The 20,826-nt window shown below is 38.0% G+C and overlaps 1 protein-coding gene across 5 annotated transcripts; it reads right to left on the minus strand.

Moving 5' to 3' along the window:
• Nucleotides 1–5,980: 5,980 nt before the first annotated feature.
• On the minus strand, nucleotides 5,981–20,786 carry LOC127800238 (methyltransferase-like protein 2). 5 transcript variants are annotated; one of them, XM_052334741.1, is made up of 11 exons: nucleotides 20,389–20,785; nucleotides 20,075–20,303; nucleotides 18,927–19,069; nucleotides 18,616–18,649; nucleotides 17,114–17,189; nucleotides 9,400–9,577; nucleotides 9,210–9,299; nucleotides 9,009–9,108; nucleotides 8,534–8,755; nucleotides 7,153–7,275; nucleotides 5,981–6,460 (listed from the first exon to the last, which is right to left on the minus strand). In XM_052334741.1, the coding sequence occupies exons 1-9, from the start codon at nucleotides 20,671–20,673 to the stop codon at nucleotides 8,607–8,609; spliced, it is 1,284 nt and encodes a 427-aa protein (XP_052190701.1). In that variant the 5' UTR covers nucleotides 20,674–20,785; the 3' UTR covers nucleotides 5,981–6,460; nucleotides 7,153–7,275; nucleotides 8,534–8,606. The 5 variants fall into 5 exon arrangements, with proteins under 5 accessions (XP_052190701.1, XP_052190702.1, XP_052190700.1 ...); XM_052334742.1 differs by lacking the exon at nucleotides 5,981–6,460 and adding an exon at nucleotides 8,330–8,441 and having other exon boundaries at nucleotides 6,948–7,275; nucleotides 20,389–20,786; XM_052334743.1 differs by lacking the exons at nucleotides 5,981–6,460; nucleotides 7,153–7,275 and adding exons at nucleotides 7,337–8,109; nucleotides 8,330–8,441 and having other exon boundaries at nucleotides 20,389–20,786.
• Nucleotides 20,787–20,826: the final 40 nt, after the last annotated feature.

Consider the following 20,826-nt stretch of genomic DNA (forward strand, 5'->3'; position numbering starts at 1 on the left):
AAGCTTGTGTGGAAATGGAAAACTTCACACCAATATATATAGGCACCCACCAAACTTGGAGACCAAGCCAATCAAGAAGTGCTTGGAGATCAAGTATATCTAGAAGAACTTGGGGCCAAGTTGTTCTAGAACATCTTGGGGACCAAGCAAGAAAGAAAAATAAAATTAAAAATAAAACAACACACACACACATCCAACAATCCCCCACATAAGTGTGTGTGCACTAAAATCATACAAAACGACATGGATTCACTGAGAGCAAATAGACAAGTTATGCATCAACAAGGTATCTTTTGGACTTGAACCTTCATTAGTGAATGTTTATCGAATTTACCGAAGAAATAGTGAGACTAGCTCTTGAACTATCCTTCTGAAGGTAAATCGAGACAATAGACATCACACACAACATGTCTTAACCCATTGAGTTCTATACGATTGTGTCCATTTTGGTCCTGGACAGCATCCTGGATTTCATGAGAGCTCTAGAGAACCCAAGCCATTGAACAGTTCTTGTAGAAGCGACCCCACTTCTACTCTCATATAGGGAAGCATTGACTAAGAGCACCCTGTCACTACTCCTCTTATATCAAGATATCAACCTTCCCTTTAACATCGACAGAACACACTCTTCAATTTCTGAGACATGGGGAGAAACTAAAAGTTTCATAGTGTGTCAACTATGACTTATTCCAGCCAGTTGGCCAATTTAACCTAGATCTTGGGATCTCCAATCAACTAGGTTTGGTTACCACCGGAAAAGTCATTTTAAAGGCTTTAACCCCATTCCCTTCGATGTAAATTTGACTTACTCACGAGTCACTCCTTTTGTCAAAGGATCAGCTAGATTTTCTTTCGACTTCACATAGTCAATGGAGATTATTCCATTTGTGAGCAACTCTCTGACAGTGTTATGCCTGCGCCTAATGTGTCTTGACTTTCCATTGTAGACACTATTTTTAGCCCTCATTGAGGCAGCTAAGTTGTCACAGTATATGCAAATGGCGTTAACAAGCTTTGGCCATAATGGAATGTCTTCGAGGAAATGGCGAAGCCACTCAGCTTCTTCGCCTGCTTTGTCCAGAGCTATAAACTCTGACTCCATGGTTGATCGTGCTATACACGTCTGCTTCAAAGACTTCCACGACACAGCAGCACCACCTAGAGTGAACACATATCCACTGGTTGATTTAGTCTCTAAGCTATCGGAGATCCAATTAGCATTACTAAATCCTTCCAGTACACGTGGATATTTTGTATAATGCAATCCATAGTCCAAGGTGTACTTCAAGTACCTGAATACCCTGACCAATGCACCCCAATGGTCATGCCCAGGATTACTCGTGTATCTCGCTAACCTACCTACGGAGTAGGCGATGTCAGGTCTAGTACAATTCATGATGTACATCAGACTCCCAATAATTCTGGCATATTCCAGAGAAGATACACCTTCATCATGGTTTTTCTTCAATTTTGAATTTAGATCAAACGAAGTAACTGCTGGCTTACTCTCGAAGTGACCAAATCTTCTCAACACTTTCTCTATGTAATGCAACTAAGAAATAGCATACCCTTCGAAATTCCTTATTATTCGAATTCCAAGAATGACATCAGCAAGACCAAGGTCTTTCATGTCAAAATGAGATTTCAACATTTGCTTTGTGGACTGTATGACACTTTGATTCGTGCCTATTATCAGCATATCATCCACATACAGGCATACAATGACACATTCTTGGTTTATGTTTTTCACATAAACACATTTATCACACTCATTTATCTTAAATCCATTTGACAACATTGTGTGATCAAACTTCTCATGCCATTGTTTAGGCGCCTGTTTCAACCCGTAAAGAGACTTTACTGGTTTACAAACTTTCATTTCATGTCCCTTTACAACAAACCCTTCAGGTTGTTCCATGTAGACTTCTTCTTCTAAATCTCCATTCAGGAATGTTGTTTTTACATCCATTTGATGTATCTCCAAGTTATATAATGCTGCAATAGCAATCAACATCCTGATAGACATGATTCTTGTCACCGGAGAATACATGTCAAAGAAGCCTTGTCCTTCTTTTTGACGATAGCCTTTAGCTACCAGTCGAGCTTTGTACTTATCAGTAGTACCATCAGCCTTTAATTTCTTCCTGAAAATCCATCTACACCCAATTGGTTTACACCCAGGTGGCAAATTGACCAATACTCAGGTATTGTTTTGCAAGATGGAATCCATTTCACTATTAATAGCCTCTTTCCAATATGGAGCATCGGGAGATGACATTGCATCACCATATGTTTGCGGCTCATCTTCTAACACAAAGGTTAGGAAATCTTGGCCAAAGGAAGAGGCTCTCCTTGCCCTTTTGCTTCTTCGAGGCTCGATGTCAATTTCCTGCCCATCTTAGCCTTTTGAAGAACTTGCTTCATGAGTTCTCTTGGAACCATTTGCATTGAATTTATCTCCCTTAAAGAGGAAGATGTTTTCAAAGAACTTCACTTCTATAGATTCCAGAACCGTATTGACATTAATGTCAGGAATTTCTGACTTAGTCACTAGGAACCTATAGGCAGCACTATGCAAGGCATAGCCTATAAAGACATAATCAATAGTTTTTGGACCAAGTTTAATCCTTTTAGGTAAAGGAACCTGTACCTTGGCCAAACACCCCCACACTTTCAGGATTTTGTATGAGGGTTGTCTACTATTCCACACTTCATAAGGTGACTTGCCAGATTTCTTATGTGGAACTCTATTTAATATAAAATTTGCAGTAAGCAACGCTTCCCCCCACAAATTATGGGGTAAACCCGAACTATTTAACATGCAATTAATCATGTCCTTCAAAGTTCGGTTCTTCCTTTCAGCTACACTATTTTGTTGTGGTGTATAAGGTGTTGTCGTCTGGTGGATTATACCATGAGATTCACAAAACTCAGACAGAGCTGATGATTCATATTCACCACCCATATCTGATATGAGCACCTTAATTTTCTTTCCCAGTTGATTTTCAACTTCTGCCTTAAATGTTTTAAAAACATCAAATGTCTCATCTTTACTGCGTAGTAAATATACATAGCAATATTTACTGCAGTCGTCAATAAATGTGACAAAATAATCTTTCCACCTCTAGTGGGAGTACTTTTCATGTCACAAACATCACTGTGAATTAGGTCGAGTAATTCACTATTCCTTTCCACAGATGAAAACGACTTTCTTGTAAACTTTGATTCAACACAAACTTCGCATTTGTGTCCTTTATCAATGTTAAAACTAGATAATAACCCTAGATTAACCATTCTTTGGAGGGAACGATAATTGACATGTCCTAATCTTGAATGCCAAACATCACACGACTCAACAGTATAAGTAGAAGAGTCATTCTCATTAATCTTTTTAGGCACTTGGGCCTGTACATTCAACTTGAACATGCCCTCATCTAGATATCCTCGACCCACATGCATTCCTCCATTAGTAAGAGTAAATTTATCAGATTCAAAAACGAGTTTAAACCCATTTTTGTTCAGCAGTGTTCCAAACACCAGATTCTTGCGAATCTCAGGCACATGCCATACATCTGTGAGGGTCAGGATCTTCTCAGATGTCCACTTTAGCAGTACCTTGCCCTTGCCTTCCACAGTCGAGGCTGCGGCATTTCCCATATACACCTTTTCGGTGCCATCCATTTTCTCATAAGTTGAGAATAATGATCTATCCTTGCAAATGTGCCTTGAAGCACCAGTATCAATCCACCAGCCTTTGGCGTTATCAACCATGCAGACTTCAGTGATGACTGCAACGAGCTCATCATCTTCCAGCATATTGGCATAAGAAGGCTTAAGCTTGCGCTAGTTGCTACCAGAGCTCTGACCCTTCTTATGTCTGCAATCCACAACCCTATGGCCTATCTTACCGCATACCCAACAGGTGCCTTGAATGCGTTTGTTGGCAGCGGTCTTCTTCGGTCCCAACGACCCGCTTACTCTCTTGCCTTGTTGCTTCTTAGGCTGAGATTTGAGAGCCTCAGCTAAGTGGGCCTTAGCTTCATATCTATCTGAGACTTTATCTCCTTTGCAGTTGTCTTCTTCAATTCGAAGACGAAGAGCTAGATCTTCCATAGACAGCTCCTTGCGCTTGTGCTTGAGATAGTTTTTGAAATCCTTCCATGAAGGCAATAACTTCTCAATCACAGGGGCAACTTGGAATGGCTCATTGATGACTAATCCTTCATTATGCAAATCACTAATGATGATTTGCAGTTCCTCCATCTGGTTGACTACCAATTTGGTATCAACCATCTTGTAATCCAAGAACTTGCCCACTAGAAATTTCTTGGTGCCAGCATCCTCAAGCTTATATTTCTTCTCCAAGGTCTCCCACAATTGCTTGGAAGTAGCATATGCGGTGCAGTACACATTATACAGCGGGTCGGCCAAGCCACTCAGAATATAATTTTTACAGAGAAAATCTGAGTGCATCCACGCCTCCCTCACAGCCACAGTTTCTGTGGTCATATTCTCTTCCGAGACAACGGAGCAATCCTCTTTGAGGATGTGGGCTAGATTCAGCGTAGTCAGATAGAATAACATCTTCTGTTGCCACCTTTTAAAATCTTCACCATTAAATGGTAGTGGCTTCTCTACATGTGGGGTTGGCTTAGCCACAGCTAAACCGAGCCCTTGCATAGTAGCTGTTGCAGAAACAGCGGCAGTTGGTGGGTGAAGACCCAAGACAGCAATATGGGGCGGGTTTGAACCCGAGGCAACATCGGTAGCAGCGACACCAAAACCATCAACAGGAATAGAGACATCCATCTTTTCTAGACTCTCTTACTAACTGTCTTCAGATTGTTAGGGAGACAGAGAGTATAGATGTGTATGTTATACAGAAATAACTTGCTTGATACGAGAATATATATCAGTTCTAATCCGCTATAGTACAAGAAACGTAAACTACAATACTTGACCACTATTATAACAGCTGATATTAACAACAATAAGAGCTTATAACAAATAAACAACAACAGAGGTTACCAGACCAGAACAGCAAAGTGGAGAAGACGATTGAACAGCAACGCTTGTAGGTGGAACAACAAGGTATCAGGGATAAATTTCTGGAATGTGAAGAAACATGAACAAAAGTAGGTGGAGTCGCGCTTTGCGCTGTCCTGAAGACAGTTAGTGCCCTGCACTGGCAGCAAGCAGACTACGACGACTGTCTCAGCAGGATGAAACGACCTCTCCGGTGAACGGCAGCCATGAACAACCAGAGCTAGCAGAACTCAGGACGGGCTCGCTTTCAGTGATGAAAAACTCGAGAAAAACAAGCTTTTTCAATGCTCAAAGAATAAAACTCTATATGAGAGACAAAACTTGAGAAGAGAGAACAACTTGAAAGTTTGTGTGGAAATGGAAAACTTCACACCAATATATATAGGCACCCACCAAACTTGGAGACCAAGCCAATCAAGAAGTGGTTAGAGACCAACTATATCTAGAAGAATTTGGGGGCCAAATTGTTCTAGAACATCTTGGGGACCAAATAAGAAAGAAAAATAAAATTAAAAATAAAACCACACACACCTCCAACAGTCTGCACTCTGGTAACATCAAACAAATTCATTTGATAAAGGGTATCCTTTTCAGGTTTTATTTTTTGCTTTCGTTATTTTGAAAAAAAAGACAATATATGTCATTTAAAAAGCATTCTTAAACATAAAAAAGTTGAAGAATCTATCAAATAAATCCCAATTTTTGTAACCCCTACACTTCAGACATGACATCACAATTCACATGGCATAAACTTTTTTTGCTTTCTCAGACTAAGCTTCAATCCCTTAGGCGTTGTATATATTTTTCATCACGCCCACCAAAATTCAAGGAAACTCAGTTACATAATCTTTAACTAACTAAATATTATTAATACAAGTGTTATAAAAATATAAAGAACGTTAAAAGTTAGAAACGTCATAAAAATCGTGAGTTCCAAAAGAGGACAAGACACTGTTCTTCCCTTACCTAACAATATCAATACACTTATAAATGCTGTGTCTAAATTATACATCAATAAACATTCCGGGATGCCTGAACACTGGCCCAGTTTACATTATTCATGCATTGCCTTGTTTACATTATTCATGCTTAACTCAAATCATCAACATCAGCGGATCACAAAGCCTTTCCAAGTCAAGAATTCAACACCGCGATATCACTGCTAGGACTCATTTGACTTTAATTTCGTTTGCAAAATTTTTAAATTTTTTTAGAATTTTAAAAATAAAAACAAAAACCAAAGACGAGATTGCTGTAAAACAAGCCCTTGATTGTGGATAACTTTTAGGGGCTAGCTGGTGGCAGATCCTAGTTCCATTGAAACTTCTTTTTGCAGGTGGGATGGAATGGGTGAAGCAAACCCGCAGGCGAACAGGGCAAGTTCCCGCAAAATTTAAACCCGAAACTTCCGAGCCTGAAAGATCATCTCGATAAGAACAAGGCAGCAATTGGTGTTACAGGGTAATGGTAACTCAGATGTTTCAACAATGTTGCCACAATATGACGGCTTCTTCTACCATCATACACATTTACTAATACATACTAGTTCCGTACATGCTATGCACGTTGCATATTCACAAATATATAGGAGAAGAATAGCAATCTTGAACTAAAAAATTCTCAACAATGTCCTGAAGATAGACCTGTGGAAAACCATCTAAAACTAATTTGTGGTAATTTATTAAGTCTGATTTTTTTTTTACCTCTCATAAACTGTGGAAACTCACTTATGTATAACTAAACTTTGTTGAGGGTATTTTCTCAACTCATGAGTTTTAGTTGCGAAAACAACCTCTTTGCAAATTAAGACCAAGGGTGCATACAAAAACAACTCTTGAGACCCAGCAAAAATGAAAAAGCCTAATGCTGAGGACACTTAAAAATGTTACACAGCATCGAAAAAAAGCAACAGTGATCCCTGTTTTTCCCTTTATAATATAAAATTGATATATACATGTGTGTGTGTGTGTGTGTGTGTGTGCACGCGTGCGCTTTTGGTTATTGAAAAACAAACATTTTCTAGCCAAAAATAAAAGAACAAAAAACAAACTTCCACGTTGAATATGCTTTCTCATAAATAAAGTACCAAATTTTGATAGTCATCACCTCAGCTTCTCCAAAAGTTTGTTTTTTTTTTATAACCTAGGTGTCCGACCTTCGCCAGAATAATCTTGGAGAGAGTGGAAGTTTGATTTTTCTCATTCTGCAAGCCGTCCTTCACCCTTGAATCTGCATTATGTTCCAATCCAGGTCAAAATGAGCCATGCTCAGCAAACTGTTAATGTGGCATGCATGATCACTAATTTCATGAAACAAATGGACAAAGAAACACGGGAAAAGGGAAAAAAAAAAAGGAGCGAACCAAACAAATTTTGGTCAACTTACATCACTTTGGACTTCAGATTAAAAAATCTGTTATTTTAACACTTTAGCCCCTGACATTCTGATTCTAATTCCATCACTGCTGATGCATTTCAATTTAGTCACTTCGATATACTTTTTAGGTTCTATTGAATCAAAGAATAATAAATATCATTTTACTTGTAAACAATATCAATTAAGTGGTTATGATGTTGGATCATGGAATAGTTATCTTGACAACAAATGATCTACATAATAAAATATTATGAGAAGCACTAAGGTCTATTGCTCAGTTACGTAGAGCAGCTCAGCAGCTCATTTACAGGCACCATTTTTTTTTTCTGGGGATCCCTCAGGCAATCAAGGGAATTGATCGTAGAAACTGCCATTGCATCTTGGTCATAAATATCTTCAAAAGCATGTATTCTTTGTGAAACTATGATGGTAAGAAGCATGTAGCTCTAATAGCAACTGATGGCAACGAAAAAGCAAAAGGTAGGGGATAAACAATTTTGACTCGTAAGTTCACAAAAAGCCAGAATCAACACTCCAACACTAGTCGGTTGATTGGCAAAGAATATTACATTTAAGGCTTGAACATTAAGAAAGCTCACACAACCTAACCAAACATCACAAATTAGCTTTAGAAAATGTTCATTGAATTGCTTTGGCTGATATTCCATGCCTGCTTCGACTAGAACTCTGAAACCAATCACAACAAAGGGTGGCCTAAAATGTCAAGCTTATATAGAATGCTTTAATTGGGAAGTAAAGGAAAAGAATAAGGAGAGCCTTTGTTGAGGAAGAAAAATATGGGAACATAACAGGGGTCCAAGATTGGAAGGACAGTAAGCCAGAAACAAATCAGGCAAGCAGAGACTAATTTAAAGGAAGAATGAAACAAAGAGAGGAAATGCTCTACCTCATACTGGAAAGGCAACTACAAGTGCCGACTCTCAGTGATACCTTTTCCATGTAGGTTTTACAAGCTTTTCTATTAGTAGTTTTCATCAATCACTTATAGTGAGAAGTACCTAGCCATGCGATCATGAATATGACAGCAGAATGTAATTCATTTTCAAGTTTAATAATTATGTCAATGGGAACAATAAAATTTGCAACTCACATGTAAGCACTAGCACAATGCTGGAGCGGGTACCAGGTCCAAATGGCAGTTCAACAGTAATTGTCTGAATGCATTATGTATCTGTTCTCCTTACAAAATACCTAGACTCTTGAAAATGAAGTGGTTCATTCCCCCATGAAGTCCATCCAGCTATCATTTCTCTAGCAAATAGTTCAATGCAGCGAGCAGGGCTGAATCCAGGTACATAATCCAGTAGCAACTCTGAAATTGTCAAGAGAAATGGGAATAAAAAGAATTTTTCACAAGTGAAGGTTGAAAGTAGCAATCTGCACAGATCAACATGATTGAATATGCTTATCTATGAATGTAATTGACTCGGGACTTTTCTTCCATAGATGAAATGTCAAATGTGTATAAAGCTACAGAGAACTTAGCAGTTACAGCAGAGAACTTAAGACTTGATGGAGGAATCAAATAAACCAAGCAAAACCAAAGAATAGCATGCCATAGGTACCTCCAATTGGGGGCTTCCTAGAGTAATCCCCAGGAATACTAATGAAAACTTGATTATCTGGTATAGATTTGAATCTTGATGAGCATTCAGAATCCACAGCCTGCAAAAAGTCATGACTGAGAATGCTTAAAAAGAACCTTCACACAAAAACGACCATGGGCCCTTAGCAATCACAGATATTTTAATGTAGCATTGTCTTACCTTGCCATGACAGTAACCCACAAGAAGGCATTCATATGGTCTATGATGGAAGAGATCCAAGTCACTTAACAATAGGCCATCTGGTTTCACCTAAAACCCTCAAGTACACCAAATTTTACACAAACAGGCAGTTTGTGCTGTCTTATCAACTATGAAGAAAACCCAAAAAATAAACAAATAAAATATTCACCTTTAACCAATAAAAAGTAGCCATGAATTTGACTCCCCAAGAGGGAAACAGTTCTTTCTCAATAAAAGTCCGCAATTTCTCCCTGTTGGTCACCCATAAGGCTAGCACAGCTCCTTCTGCATGAGCAAGCTCCTTAATTGGAAGTGATAAGAAGAATCGATTTGGTAAGGTTGGATACCTGTAATGATGAGGAAAACACAGTACTTGATAACTGATGTTAATGAAACATTTAGTATATGATGGCTAGTATCAGGAAAAAGGAAAAGCTTTTGTAACTTCCAACCTAACATTTGCAGGCTTCTAGAAACTGTTGAAGTTTTGGATGGAGTATATTCTAGAAGATCAGAAAGGATTGGAAGAAACCAGATTGATGATATAACCAGAAATAAGTTAGATAGATAAGTTCTAATTAAGTCGGTTATATAAGGGTAGAATAGACTTTATGGTTTTTTTTTTAATTACCCTTTGTAATTTCCGCCCAACCCTCTATAAATAGATAGATAGGTGGACTGGAATGATTATTATGATCATTCGGTTTTTTTACTCTTTTTGAATACGAGAATTGCTGTGAGAGGAAAGGCTTGAAGAAAGAAAGTTTTTTGTAATCTTGGGTGAAGCCAGTGTACTTGTGTGATAGAGAGAGGAGAGGATTTCTTGTGGGTTCCATGTGTACTGATTCTTTTATTAGATTTCTAGTGGATTGCTCTCGGACCGCGGCTGGATGTAGGACTGATTTCAATTAGTTCAAACCAGGATAAATCCTTGTCTCTTCTTGTGGTTTGGTTGTCTTTCTCCTTATTATCTTACTGTTTTATATACTGTTTTCATTTTCTGTTGTTTGTGTTTTATAACCGAGAGAGTGTGTTGGTGAGATTGGCATTGAATTGAGAAGATCCTAGTGCTCCCACTCTTAACAAATTGGTATCAGAGTCTGGAACTCATTCAAGATTTGCCAAGAACCCTAGAAATCAATAGGACTTAGAACCTGCCATGGCTTCCACGGCCTCTGCTACCCGGTGTGACATTGAAAAGTTCGATGGAACTAATGACTTTGGGCTTTGGAGAATTAAAATGAAAGCTTTGTTGGGTAATCTAGGGTTAGATGAAGCCTTAGAAACTGAAAAGAAATTGCCTGAAAACATCACTGATGAACAGAAAAAAGAAATCAAGGAAAGAAATCAACAAGAAAGCTTATAATATCCTAATTTTGAGTCTAGGAGACAAAGTCTTAAGGGAAGTGTCTAAAATGGAATCAGCAGAGGCATTATGGTCAAAATTAAAAAGCCTTTATATAACAAAATCTCTTTCAAGTAGGCTGTACTTGAGGGCTAAGTTTTTCACTTTCAAAATGCAAGAAGGGCAGAAACTCCAAAATCATATTGATGATTTCAATAAACTATGTCTTGATTTGGAAAACAAAGATATAAAATATGATGAGGAAGATAAGGCTCTTGTATTATTGCATTCGTTACCTATGTCATATGAAACTTTTGTTGATATTTTAAAACATGGTAGGGACACATTATCCCTAGAAGATGTAATTGGGGCACTTAAGTCAAGGGAATTGCAACAGAAAGTAGAAGGTAAGGCTGTTGGAGATGTCCTAACTGCTAGTAGGACTGAAAAGAGAGAGTTTAAGTCTAGGGGGAAGTCTAGGTCCAAGTCTAAGAATGGTAGGAAACAAATTAAATGTTATCACTGCCATGAAGAGGGTCATATTAAGAAATTATGTCCTAAGAAAAAGAAAGAATTTAAAGAAAAATCAAATTCTGAAATTTCATCCTCCCTATGTGAGTATGACTATGATAGCGCAGATGCATTGGTTGCATCTTGCCTAGAAGATGTGGATATGTAGGTTTTAGATTCAGGTTGTTCTTTTCACATGGCATCCCATAGAGAATGGTTTTTAAACTATAAAGATATAGGTGGTGGAAAGGTGATGTAAGGGGACAACCATGAGTGTATTATAAAAAGGATAGGAGACATAAAATTGGCGATACATGATGGATTCGTAAAGACTTTAAAATCTGTTAGGTATGTTCCAGATTTAAAAAGGATCTTAATATCCCTAGGAGAATTGGATAAGAGTGGTCATTCCTATAAAGGGCATGGTGGAGTATTAAGGGTATCAAAGGGAGCCCTTATATGCATGAAAGCTGCCCTTCACAATGGAATATATGTGCTGCAAGCAACCACTTTAAGTGGAGAGGCAGCTATAGGTGAAAATAGAACCTATGATCAAACAAAATTGTGGCACTATAGGATGGCTCACATAAGTGAGCAAGGCCTTAAAGAATTGTCCAAACAAGGTATCCTAGGGGCTGGAAATGTAACAGATTTGGACCAATGTGAAACATGTATTTTTGGTAAGTCTTCTAAGGTAAAATTCCCTAAGAAAGCAAACCACATATCTAAGGCCCCTTTAGAATATATTCATTCAGATTTGTGGGGCCCTAGTCAATGTTTAACACATGGTGGAGCAAGGTATTTTTTGTCAATCATAGATGACTTTTCTAGGATGGTTTGGATATATGTAATAAAATCAAAAGATGGAACTTTTGAAACATTTAAAACTTGGAAAACCTTAATCGAGAATCAAAAAGGTATAAAAATCAATGTCATTAGGACAGATAATGGACTTGAGTTTTGTAACAAAAAATTTGCTCAAATGTGTAAAGAAAATGGCATCCTTAGGCATTTAACAGTCCCGGGTAACCCTAAGCAAAATGGCCTAGCTGAGAGAATGAATAGAACCCTTTTAGAAAGGGTGAGATGCATGTTAATCCGTGCTAGGTTTAAAACACCCTATGAAGTATGGAATGACCATAAGCCAAGCTTAGAGCATTTAAGGGTATTTGGCTGCATTGCTTATACACATGTTAAGCAAGGGAAATTGGAGCCTAGGGCCAAAAGGTGTCTATTCATAGGTTATCCAACTGGGGTTAAGGGATATAAGTTATGGGCCCTAGAAGAAGGATTGCCAAGGACTTTGGTGAGTAGGGATGTGACTTTCAGTGAGGATTCTTTCTTAAAGGATGATAAGGTAGATCTTCAAAAGGATAGGAAAGAAAAAACCAGGCTGTTGAGATGGAACAGCAAGTTCAGGATGCTGCCATGGATAATCCCATGGATTTGGCAGCAAATCAGCACACTGACAGTGCTGATTTTCCTATGTCTATGGATCAGCAAGTTGCTGATCTTGATTCCCCTACCTTAGATAGCTTTCAGCAAAGTGGCAGTGATGATCCCTCAAGTTCTGAGAGGTTCCAGCCTTCAGGTAGTGCTAGACCATCCAGTTCGGATAGTTCCCCTAGTTTAGGAAGGTACAGTGTGGTAAGGGATAGGCAAAGGAGAGAGGTTAGACCTCCTATAAGGTATGGGTATTCTGATTTAGTCTCCTATGCACTGTTAAGTGCAGAAGAGACAGCTGGAGATGAACCTCTTTTGTAACACCCCAAATTTTTCGGGCATCAAATAACTTAAGATTTTGGGAATATATTTTTTTCACACCACAACCACTGACATACAATCACACAATTCCCATAAATCCCAATTTCACCTTCTCAGCCTAATGAACTTAATAACCAATTAACTAAGACAGGTGATGTTATTACAAACGTAGAAGCCAGATCAAACCTGATATGATTCATAATCATAATGTTTTATTTATCATATAAGAAACCGTTCAAGATGTCTACAAAATATATTACATGGACATCATCTCTTGTAAGCATTAACTATATGTCCTAAACATGACCGAAAATATACCAAGGTTTGCATATTTCTAGTCATCAATTGAATTCTTCGTACATAATTAAAGACATGCTAAAACATGCTACATACAACAAAAATAAGCTTATTCTTCAACTATCTCCTTTCCCTTAGAGTCACTTGTCGAACTTGGAACGTTTAAATATTCCAGGAACACAGTCCAATTAAAAGATAAACCTTCTAGTGAGAACTCCAAAACAGTTTGCAAATCTCAGGTTGCCCGCGGCGAAGGGTTCACCGGAGAAGACAATGCGCGTGTAGTACACGCAAAGCTTGACCTTCCTTGCTTTACACCTCAAGTCGATTCCATTGGCACCCTTGGATGCCTAAAACAATGGCCAAAACCCCCTAAAAAGCTCCCGAAAGCTCACCTCCATCAAAGTTTCGTTTTTCCGGCCACCCCTCGAAACACTCTTAAACCATCACAAGAACTAACCAAAATTTTCAGAAAAGATGCTCGACACTCCAAGAACAAAAGCCCCTTATCTAATTCCTTCAAATCACTCTCAAATGCTCAGATTTAATGCTCCAAAAATATTGAAACCCTCAGCCTATTTATAGGCAAAATCTGGCCATTCCTCGGCAACTCACAGGCCATTGCTTCACCCCTAAACTTCCTAGGCCAGTGATGGCCATACCCTAGCAAGATTCGGCCGTCCCATCACCAGATTTGGCTCCACGTGCGGTGGCAGGTCGGCGGCCACCTACTACAGCAGTTTCAGAAATTACACTTCCACCCCAAGCTTCTTCTAAATGTCATTTTGGCCCTCATTTCAAGTTCTCAAGCTTTGATATTTTTCCACTTGCACCCCTAAGTCCAATGCTTCTCAATTGGCCCAACAAATTCGGAAAAATATCACTTTCAACCCTTTTCCAACTAGAATTAAAAATTACACTTAAGCCCGAATGCATGTTTTGATCGCAAACCCTTTTGTTTCATCCCAAAACCACTTAAGGGTTGTTCCTTATGCAAAATATGAACATTCTCAGGATTCTGTTGACTTCCCAGAAGTCCCTTACCATCATTCAATTTTTCATGTAAACTCATAGCTGTACCAAAAATCGTCTCTGATTTGATTTCTTTTGATGTCATAAATTTCGCCTCGAAACGCTCGTCGATCACATACCTTTTTCCTTAAATATCTAAGCTCCAAGGTACTCCCTGCAGTTGATTCAATGACTTATTGCCCTCTCAAGTCAATTTTTCGGTACTTCGAATTCATTCGTGGCAATCTCTGGAAATACGGGGTATTACATCTTTCACATGAAAAGGCTATGAAATCAAAGGATTCCAAGTTATGGTTGGATGCCATGAAATTAGAAATGAAATCTCTAAATAAGAATAAGACTTGGGTTTTGGTTGATAGACCCTTAGATAAAAGGGTGGTAGGTAGTAAGTGGCTCTTTAAAATTAAAGGAGCAAAAACATAGGTATAAAGCTAGGTTGGTAGCAAGGGGATTCACCCAAGTTGTTGGGGTGGATTTTAATAAGGTTTTCTCACCGGTAGTGAGACATACCTCAAATAGAATCTTGCTTGCTATGACTGCCCATCTAGACTTAAGCCTAGAGCAGATGGATGTGATCACTGCATTCCTTCATGGTGAGTTAAAAGAGGATATTTTAATGAATCAATCTAAGGGATTTGAGGTTAGGGGTAAGAAGGAGCAAGTATGCTTGCTAAATAAGTCTTTATATGAACTTAAGTAATCCCCTAGACAGAGGTATAGAAAATTTGATACATTCATGATCAACCAAGGCTTCAAGAGAAGTGACTTTGATTTTTGTGTCTATGTTAAGCATATTTCATCTAAAATCTCTCTCTCTCCCCTTCTTTATGTGGATGACATGCTGATTGCTAGTCAATTAGATGAGGAAATTCATAGGTTAAAGCTGCAATTAAAATCAACTTTTGAGATGAAGGAGCTAGGGAAAGCTAGAAAGATTTTAGGGACTGAAATAGCAAGGAATAGACAAGAGAAGTTAATCCAACTATCCCAAAAGGCATACCTAGAGAAATTGATTAAGAGATTTCAAATGCATGATGCAAAGGAGGTAAATGTTCCATTTGCATAGCATTTTAAGCTATCCCACAACCAATCACCTAGTGATGAAGAGAGCATGAGAGAAATGAGCAAGATACCCTACTCTAGTACTGTAGGTAACCTCATGTATTGTATGGTGTGTACTAGGTTGGATTTAGCTCATGCTATGAGTGTTGCTAGCAGGTTTATCGCTAATCCGGGTAAGGAGCATTGGGCTGTTGTTAAGTGGATATTTAGGTACCTTAAAGGATCAATAAACATGACTTTAGTTTATGGTGGAGCTAGTGTAAAGATGAGTCTAATCTACTAGGATTCATTGATTCTAACTATGCAATAGATTTGGACCAAAAGAGGTCATCTACCGGGTATGTATTTTAAGCTATGGAATGCAACCATAAGTTGGAAAACTAATTTGCAATCGATAGTGGCTCTCTCAACCACCGAGGCTAAGTATATAACTATTACATAAGCTATAAAGGAGAGCCTATGGTTGAGAGGTTTAATAAGTGAACTCTTAGGGAGAAATGTTAAGGCTATCTTAAAGTGCAATAGCCAAAGTGCTATACACTTAGCTAAAAATCAAGCACACCATGAGAGAACTAAGCACATTGATGTTAGGTATCACTTTATCATAGAAGTACTTGAAAGGAAAGAAATAGATTTGATAAAGGTAGCAGGAGAGGAAAATGTTGCGAACATATTCACTAAAGCAGTACCTATGTCTAAGTTACTCATTGTTTGAGGCTCTCACATATTTGTATTTGTGAATGATCAGTTTGTTTTGCAGGTCCTGGAGGAGAGCAATTCGCGGAGCCGAATTCTAGAAGTCACACATGCAAAATGGTGGAGATTTGTTGAAGTTTTGCATGAAGTATATTCTAGAAGATCAGAAAGGATCAGAAGAAACCAGATTGATGATATAACCAGAAATAAGTTAGTTAGATAAATTCTAATTAAGTCGGTTATATAAGGGTAGAATAGACTTTGTGTTGTTTTTTTAATTATCCTTTGTAATTTTTGTCCAACCCTCTATAAATAGATAGATAGCCAGACTGGAATGATTATTATGATCATTTAGTTTTTTTACTCTTTCTGAATACAAGAATTGTTGTGAGAGGAAAGGCTTGAAGAAAGAAAGTTCTTTATAATCTCGGGTGAAGGCAGTGTACTCGTGTGATAGAGAGAGGAAAGGGTTTCTTGTGGGTTCCTTGCGTGTTGATTTTTTCATTGGATTTCTAGTGGATTACTCTCGAACTGCAGCTGGATGTAGGACTGATTTCAATCAGTTCGAACCAAGATAAATCCTTGTCTCTTCTTGTGGTTTGGTTGTTTTTCTCCTTTTTATCTTAGTGTTTTATATTCTGTTTTCATTTTCTGTTGTTTGTGTTTTATAACCGAGAGAGTGTGTTGGTGAGATTGGCATTGAATTGAGAAGATCCTAGTGCTCCTAATCTTAACAGAAACTATAACTTCTAGCGGCAAATGAACCAGCTTATGATAAAAAGACCACAACACAGATTAAAGAAATTTCACACTGCCTCTCTCTTCTCATAATTACTGATTGCAGAAAGTTCAATCATTTTTCAGCAAGCACCTAAACAAAAAAACAAATGGTGTGATTAGATTTTGGCTGATTCAACACCTTTACATTTGGCTTTAATATTTGGTCAAATGGATCCAGGTAGCAAATTAACTCGTGCAGTATGTCCTGGCCTATTTCTTTCCAATATTACACATTAGATAACAGGACTCTAGGTAGAAAACAGATTTAAAAAAAAATTGACAAGTTATTCAAGAGAGGGAGGGAGAGAGGATCATGAAGGCTGTAAACAGATTTAAGAATATGAAAACATATTTCAATTTCTGGTGCGGGAAACAGATTTAAGAATATGGAACATACTTCAATTTCTGGTGCGCACTGCTATTTTCCCATGGTGGATCAATCAGTATAAGATTGAAACCATTATCAGATTCAGCTGCAGGAAAGAATCAGAGACATTTAACCCACATTTCCAAGCAGTAGATTTAAAGAAACAACCATCATCTACCCACGTTGGTGGGACCAATGTTTAAGAAAGCGCACTTAAGTGCGCTTTAAGCCCGAAGCACCTAAGCACAACATGCTCGGGGCTTTTTTGTGTGAAGCTCAGCAGCTTTAGCTGAGCGCGCTTAAGTTGCACTTTTACCTGAGCTCCAAAGCACAAAAAAGCGCGCTTCAAAAATATACTCGGGTTTTTTTTTCAGCAAACAATATGAATAGTTGGTATGGAATCCTTACCCAAAAAAAGCTATTATCAGATCTAAATACAAACAAAGACTTAGCTATATTTACCAAGCAAAAAATATTTAAAGAAACATGTAATTACGTGTAAATTAGGAGTTGCTAATTTATACCTAATTGTTGTAAATTAGGGGTTGTTGATTGATTGCCAGTTAGGGATTGATTGATTGATTGGGATTGCTGTAAATTAGGGTTGTTAATTGGGATTGTTGTAAATTAGGGATGATTTTTTTTTTCCTTATTCTTCTATCTAATCCTCTGCATAAATCATGTTGATGAAATAGAATGAGATTTTTTGCCAAACTTTTGCAAAAAAAACAAAAGAAGACTCACCAAAATAAAAAATTAAAAAAGAAGCCTTAGCATATTCAGGCCCTTTTCAACTGAGAGTTTAGACTAGTTTGTCTTCCAAGTTCCATTAGGACCAACTACTAACCAAATTGTATCCTTCTTTATGTCCTCTTATATGTTTTTGTTATGTTGTATGAACTTGTAAACTAGTATAAAATAAAAATGAAAAATGATATCCCATCTTTTGTTAAATTTTTAGCCCTCATTCTTATTTAGTTTTTTGAATGATTGCTTTTTAAATAGATTATATTTTTGATGCTCACAAAAGTTATTGCACTCTTTATTTTATTATGTGCACCTCACTTTGCTTGAGCATGCACTTCTTTTGCACTTTGTAGGCCTTCTAAGCTTAAGTGCACTTGGCGCTTTTCAAAAAACTGGGTGGGACTATTGACAGCATACTCATTCACATGCAGAAAATAGACAAATAGAGAAGGCTTCCCCCAGGAATTTGATTTGATGCCTACGTTGTGTTTCCATTTATTTAATATCTATAAAAAATTTCAACATTTTTATGTGTTCCCATATGAAGAAACAAGATTCCAAATAAACTTGAGGAAGGATAAGTCCAGCCATCAAGGGGCATCGGTTGTAGGGATGAAGACTTCCTAGGAGAAAGCATCAATTTACAATGCTCATTGTATATTTGGCTCCAAACCAACCAGGTAGCAAATGACATTTCATAATGTGTATTACCATTCAGCGCAGAGCAACTGCTTAGATACAAGGCAATATTCAAACACAAAATCAAGTTTTATTAGTTAACTTACCAGGAATCAGGTTCTGAATCTCCCTCATATCAGACTTCCATGCCACACGAAGAAGAAAACATAAGAAGCATGCAAGACATAACAAATAATAATCAAAGTATTCCACCACACAGAAGAACCCATGACATAATTGTAACAAGTTAAGATAATACATCAACATGGGAATATACAAATTGCCCTCGAGGATTTTTATTGGGGATAAAAAAATGGGGAATAAGAAAGAAGAAAAACAAAAGACATAAATAAAAGAGCCACTGTGCATGATGTTAATCATCTAAAACTTTTACTAGAAGAAAGAGGTGTCCTCATACCATGTAAAAACAACTGTTTCTGGGTATTACATATTTGCTGCTCAGGAATTCAGCCTCCACGTCCTTTCTTGTCTCGTTAATAACTAAGCTATTAAAAATTGGGGAGACTCTTTGTTGTTCACTATGTTGAACTACTGGAAAACCTATCAATAAGAAGCACAAACCGATGTCATTGAGAAGTCCAGTTGAGATGACAGGCTGCTAGACCCAGTATAACTGGTCGCACGACACATATAGGCCCAAGTTAATTTTTGTGGGTAAGCCTATTCAGTGCTTACCATCAACTCTCTATATCTTATATTTTATCATACCACAAACATGAATCTGGTAGCCTTTAGCATTACATTAGCCTAAAAAAAGCAAGAAGCTTCAGTGCAAACTATAATTGATTGTCTGTTCTTTACATGGGACAAACTACAAAAAAAGAGATGTAAATACTGGCTATATATTTTCTGATTTAATAGCATTCCCTCTTCCTTATCTCAAGAATAATAGTGTTAGGCTTAAAATATAATTCTTATATTGAAACTGTTCCCAAGTTGAGGTCATTGTCCAGTTATAAAGAGGCAAAGAGCTGATAACTGTTTTTGGGCACCACAACTAAAACAGCTGGCATTATGCTCATCCAGCAGTGAGATGGCGCAAGCAATATATGCTGCATAATACAATCTCATGGAAATTAATTTATTTTTTGCTTGCATAGTCTATAAAAATAAATAATTATTAGTTTCCACAAGCTTAGTTTCCTGAAAACTTGACTTTTCAATCATTTGTCTATAGTTCTTGAAATTGGTTGGACCTATCAGCTATCACTCATTTGTGCCTCTCATCAAACACTTTTTGGGTGCTTTTTGACTTATTTCTCAAACTCTTGAGTAGTCTGGTAAGTAATATTTGAAAACCACAAAAAGAAGAGTTCACTTAAGTCGTATTCTTCCATATGCCACAGAGACTACTTCACACATAGCACCAGGATTAGGAAATAAGTCCCTAGATGGGAACACGTGGGAATAAATTCTTGTACTGCAAGCATTCATTCAGTAAAAGTATCATTAAAATGTGAAGCTAACGTTCCATTATATCACCTGACAAACAAAATGAAAAGAAGAAAAAGTAATGCGGAAGAAAATAAAGGATAACAAACCAACCTCCACTTTGTGTGGAATCGCTGAATTGAGGAAAATTAAGGGTTATCTCATACAAGGGAGCTTGCCAAACCCTAGCGAGCTCAATAAATGAGTGCCCAACGCTTGGCAAAATCGAGTCTCCACAACCCCCCGAAGAATGCCCCTCGCTCCTCAAGTTGAGCATAAGCCCTAGCAAATCAGTAGCTCCAAGTAAATCTTCATGTGCCTTCGCCAAAAAATCCCTCACCTCCTGCAATAATACACAGTTCCAATCAGTCGATTTATCAACAACATGCAATTACGTATTTAACGGTATACAAGTTGACGATTTCTACTTGATGCCGTCGATCGGCAACTTGCTCTCTCCCGTTAAGAGTGTGAGGCCTCCCAGGCTTCTGTTTCCGTTTACGTTTTCTCGAGTGTGTGGAATCCCTAGGCTGTGGTTGGGAGGCTTTGGAATCAAAGAAGCGAGAGTAGTAAGCTGAGGGTGAAACCCGGAATCGAGCGTAAGACCGGTTGAGAACTCGAACTTGGTCGATGAATACAGTGTTGGAGCTCTCGAACCGGTATATGCCAGTCTTCAGGAACATGGAAACCTGATCGCTCGTCGAATCCGCCATCTTCGGAGCTAAACAATGCAAAAGGTATTATGTGACTATGTGAGTATTCCCCCCTTCGAACACTGTATTGTAATACCCCGAGCGGGAGGTTGGCCCATAGGGCCATAGTTGAATTCTAATATGAGAAACGAAGGAGAAAACGTGGCCGATCTA

This window comes from Diospyros lotus, chromosome 4 (assembly GCF_014633365.1).
Source record: "Diospyros lotus cultivar Yz01 chromosome 4, ASM1463336v1, whole genome shotgun sequence".
In the NCBI taxonomy this organism is placed as follows: Eukaryota; Viridiplantae; Streptophyta; class Magnoliopsida; order Ericales; family Ebenaceae; genus Diospyros; species Diospyros lotus.

Coding starts and splice junctions, on each gene's coding strand:
- LOC127800238 (XM_052334741.1), bottom strand. CDS start 20,673: ATGGCGGATTCGACGAGCGATCAGGTTTCCATGTTCCTGAAGACTGGC. Junction 9,300..9,399: donor CTACTTTTTATTGGTTAAAG/GTGAATATTTTA, acceptor TGAGGGTTTTAG/GTGAAACCAGATGGCCTATT. Junction 9,109..9,209: donor TGGGTTACTGTCATGGCAAG/GTAAGACAATGC, acceptor GACTTTTTGCAG/GCTGTGGATTCTGAATGCTC.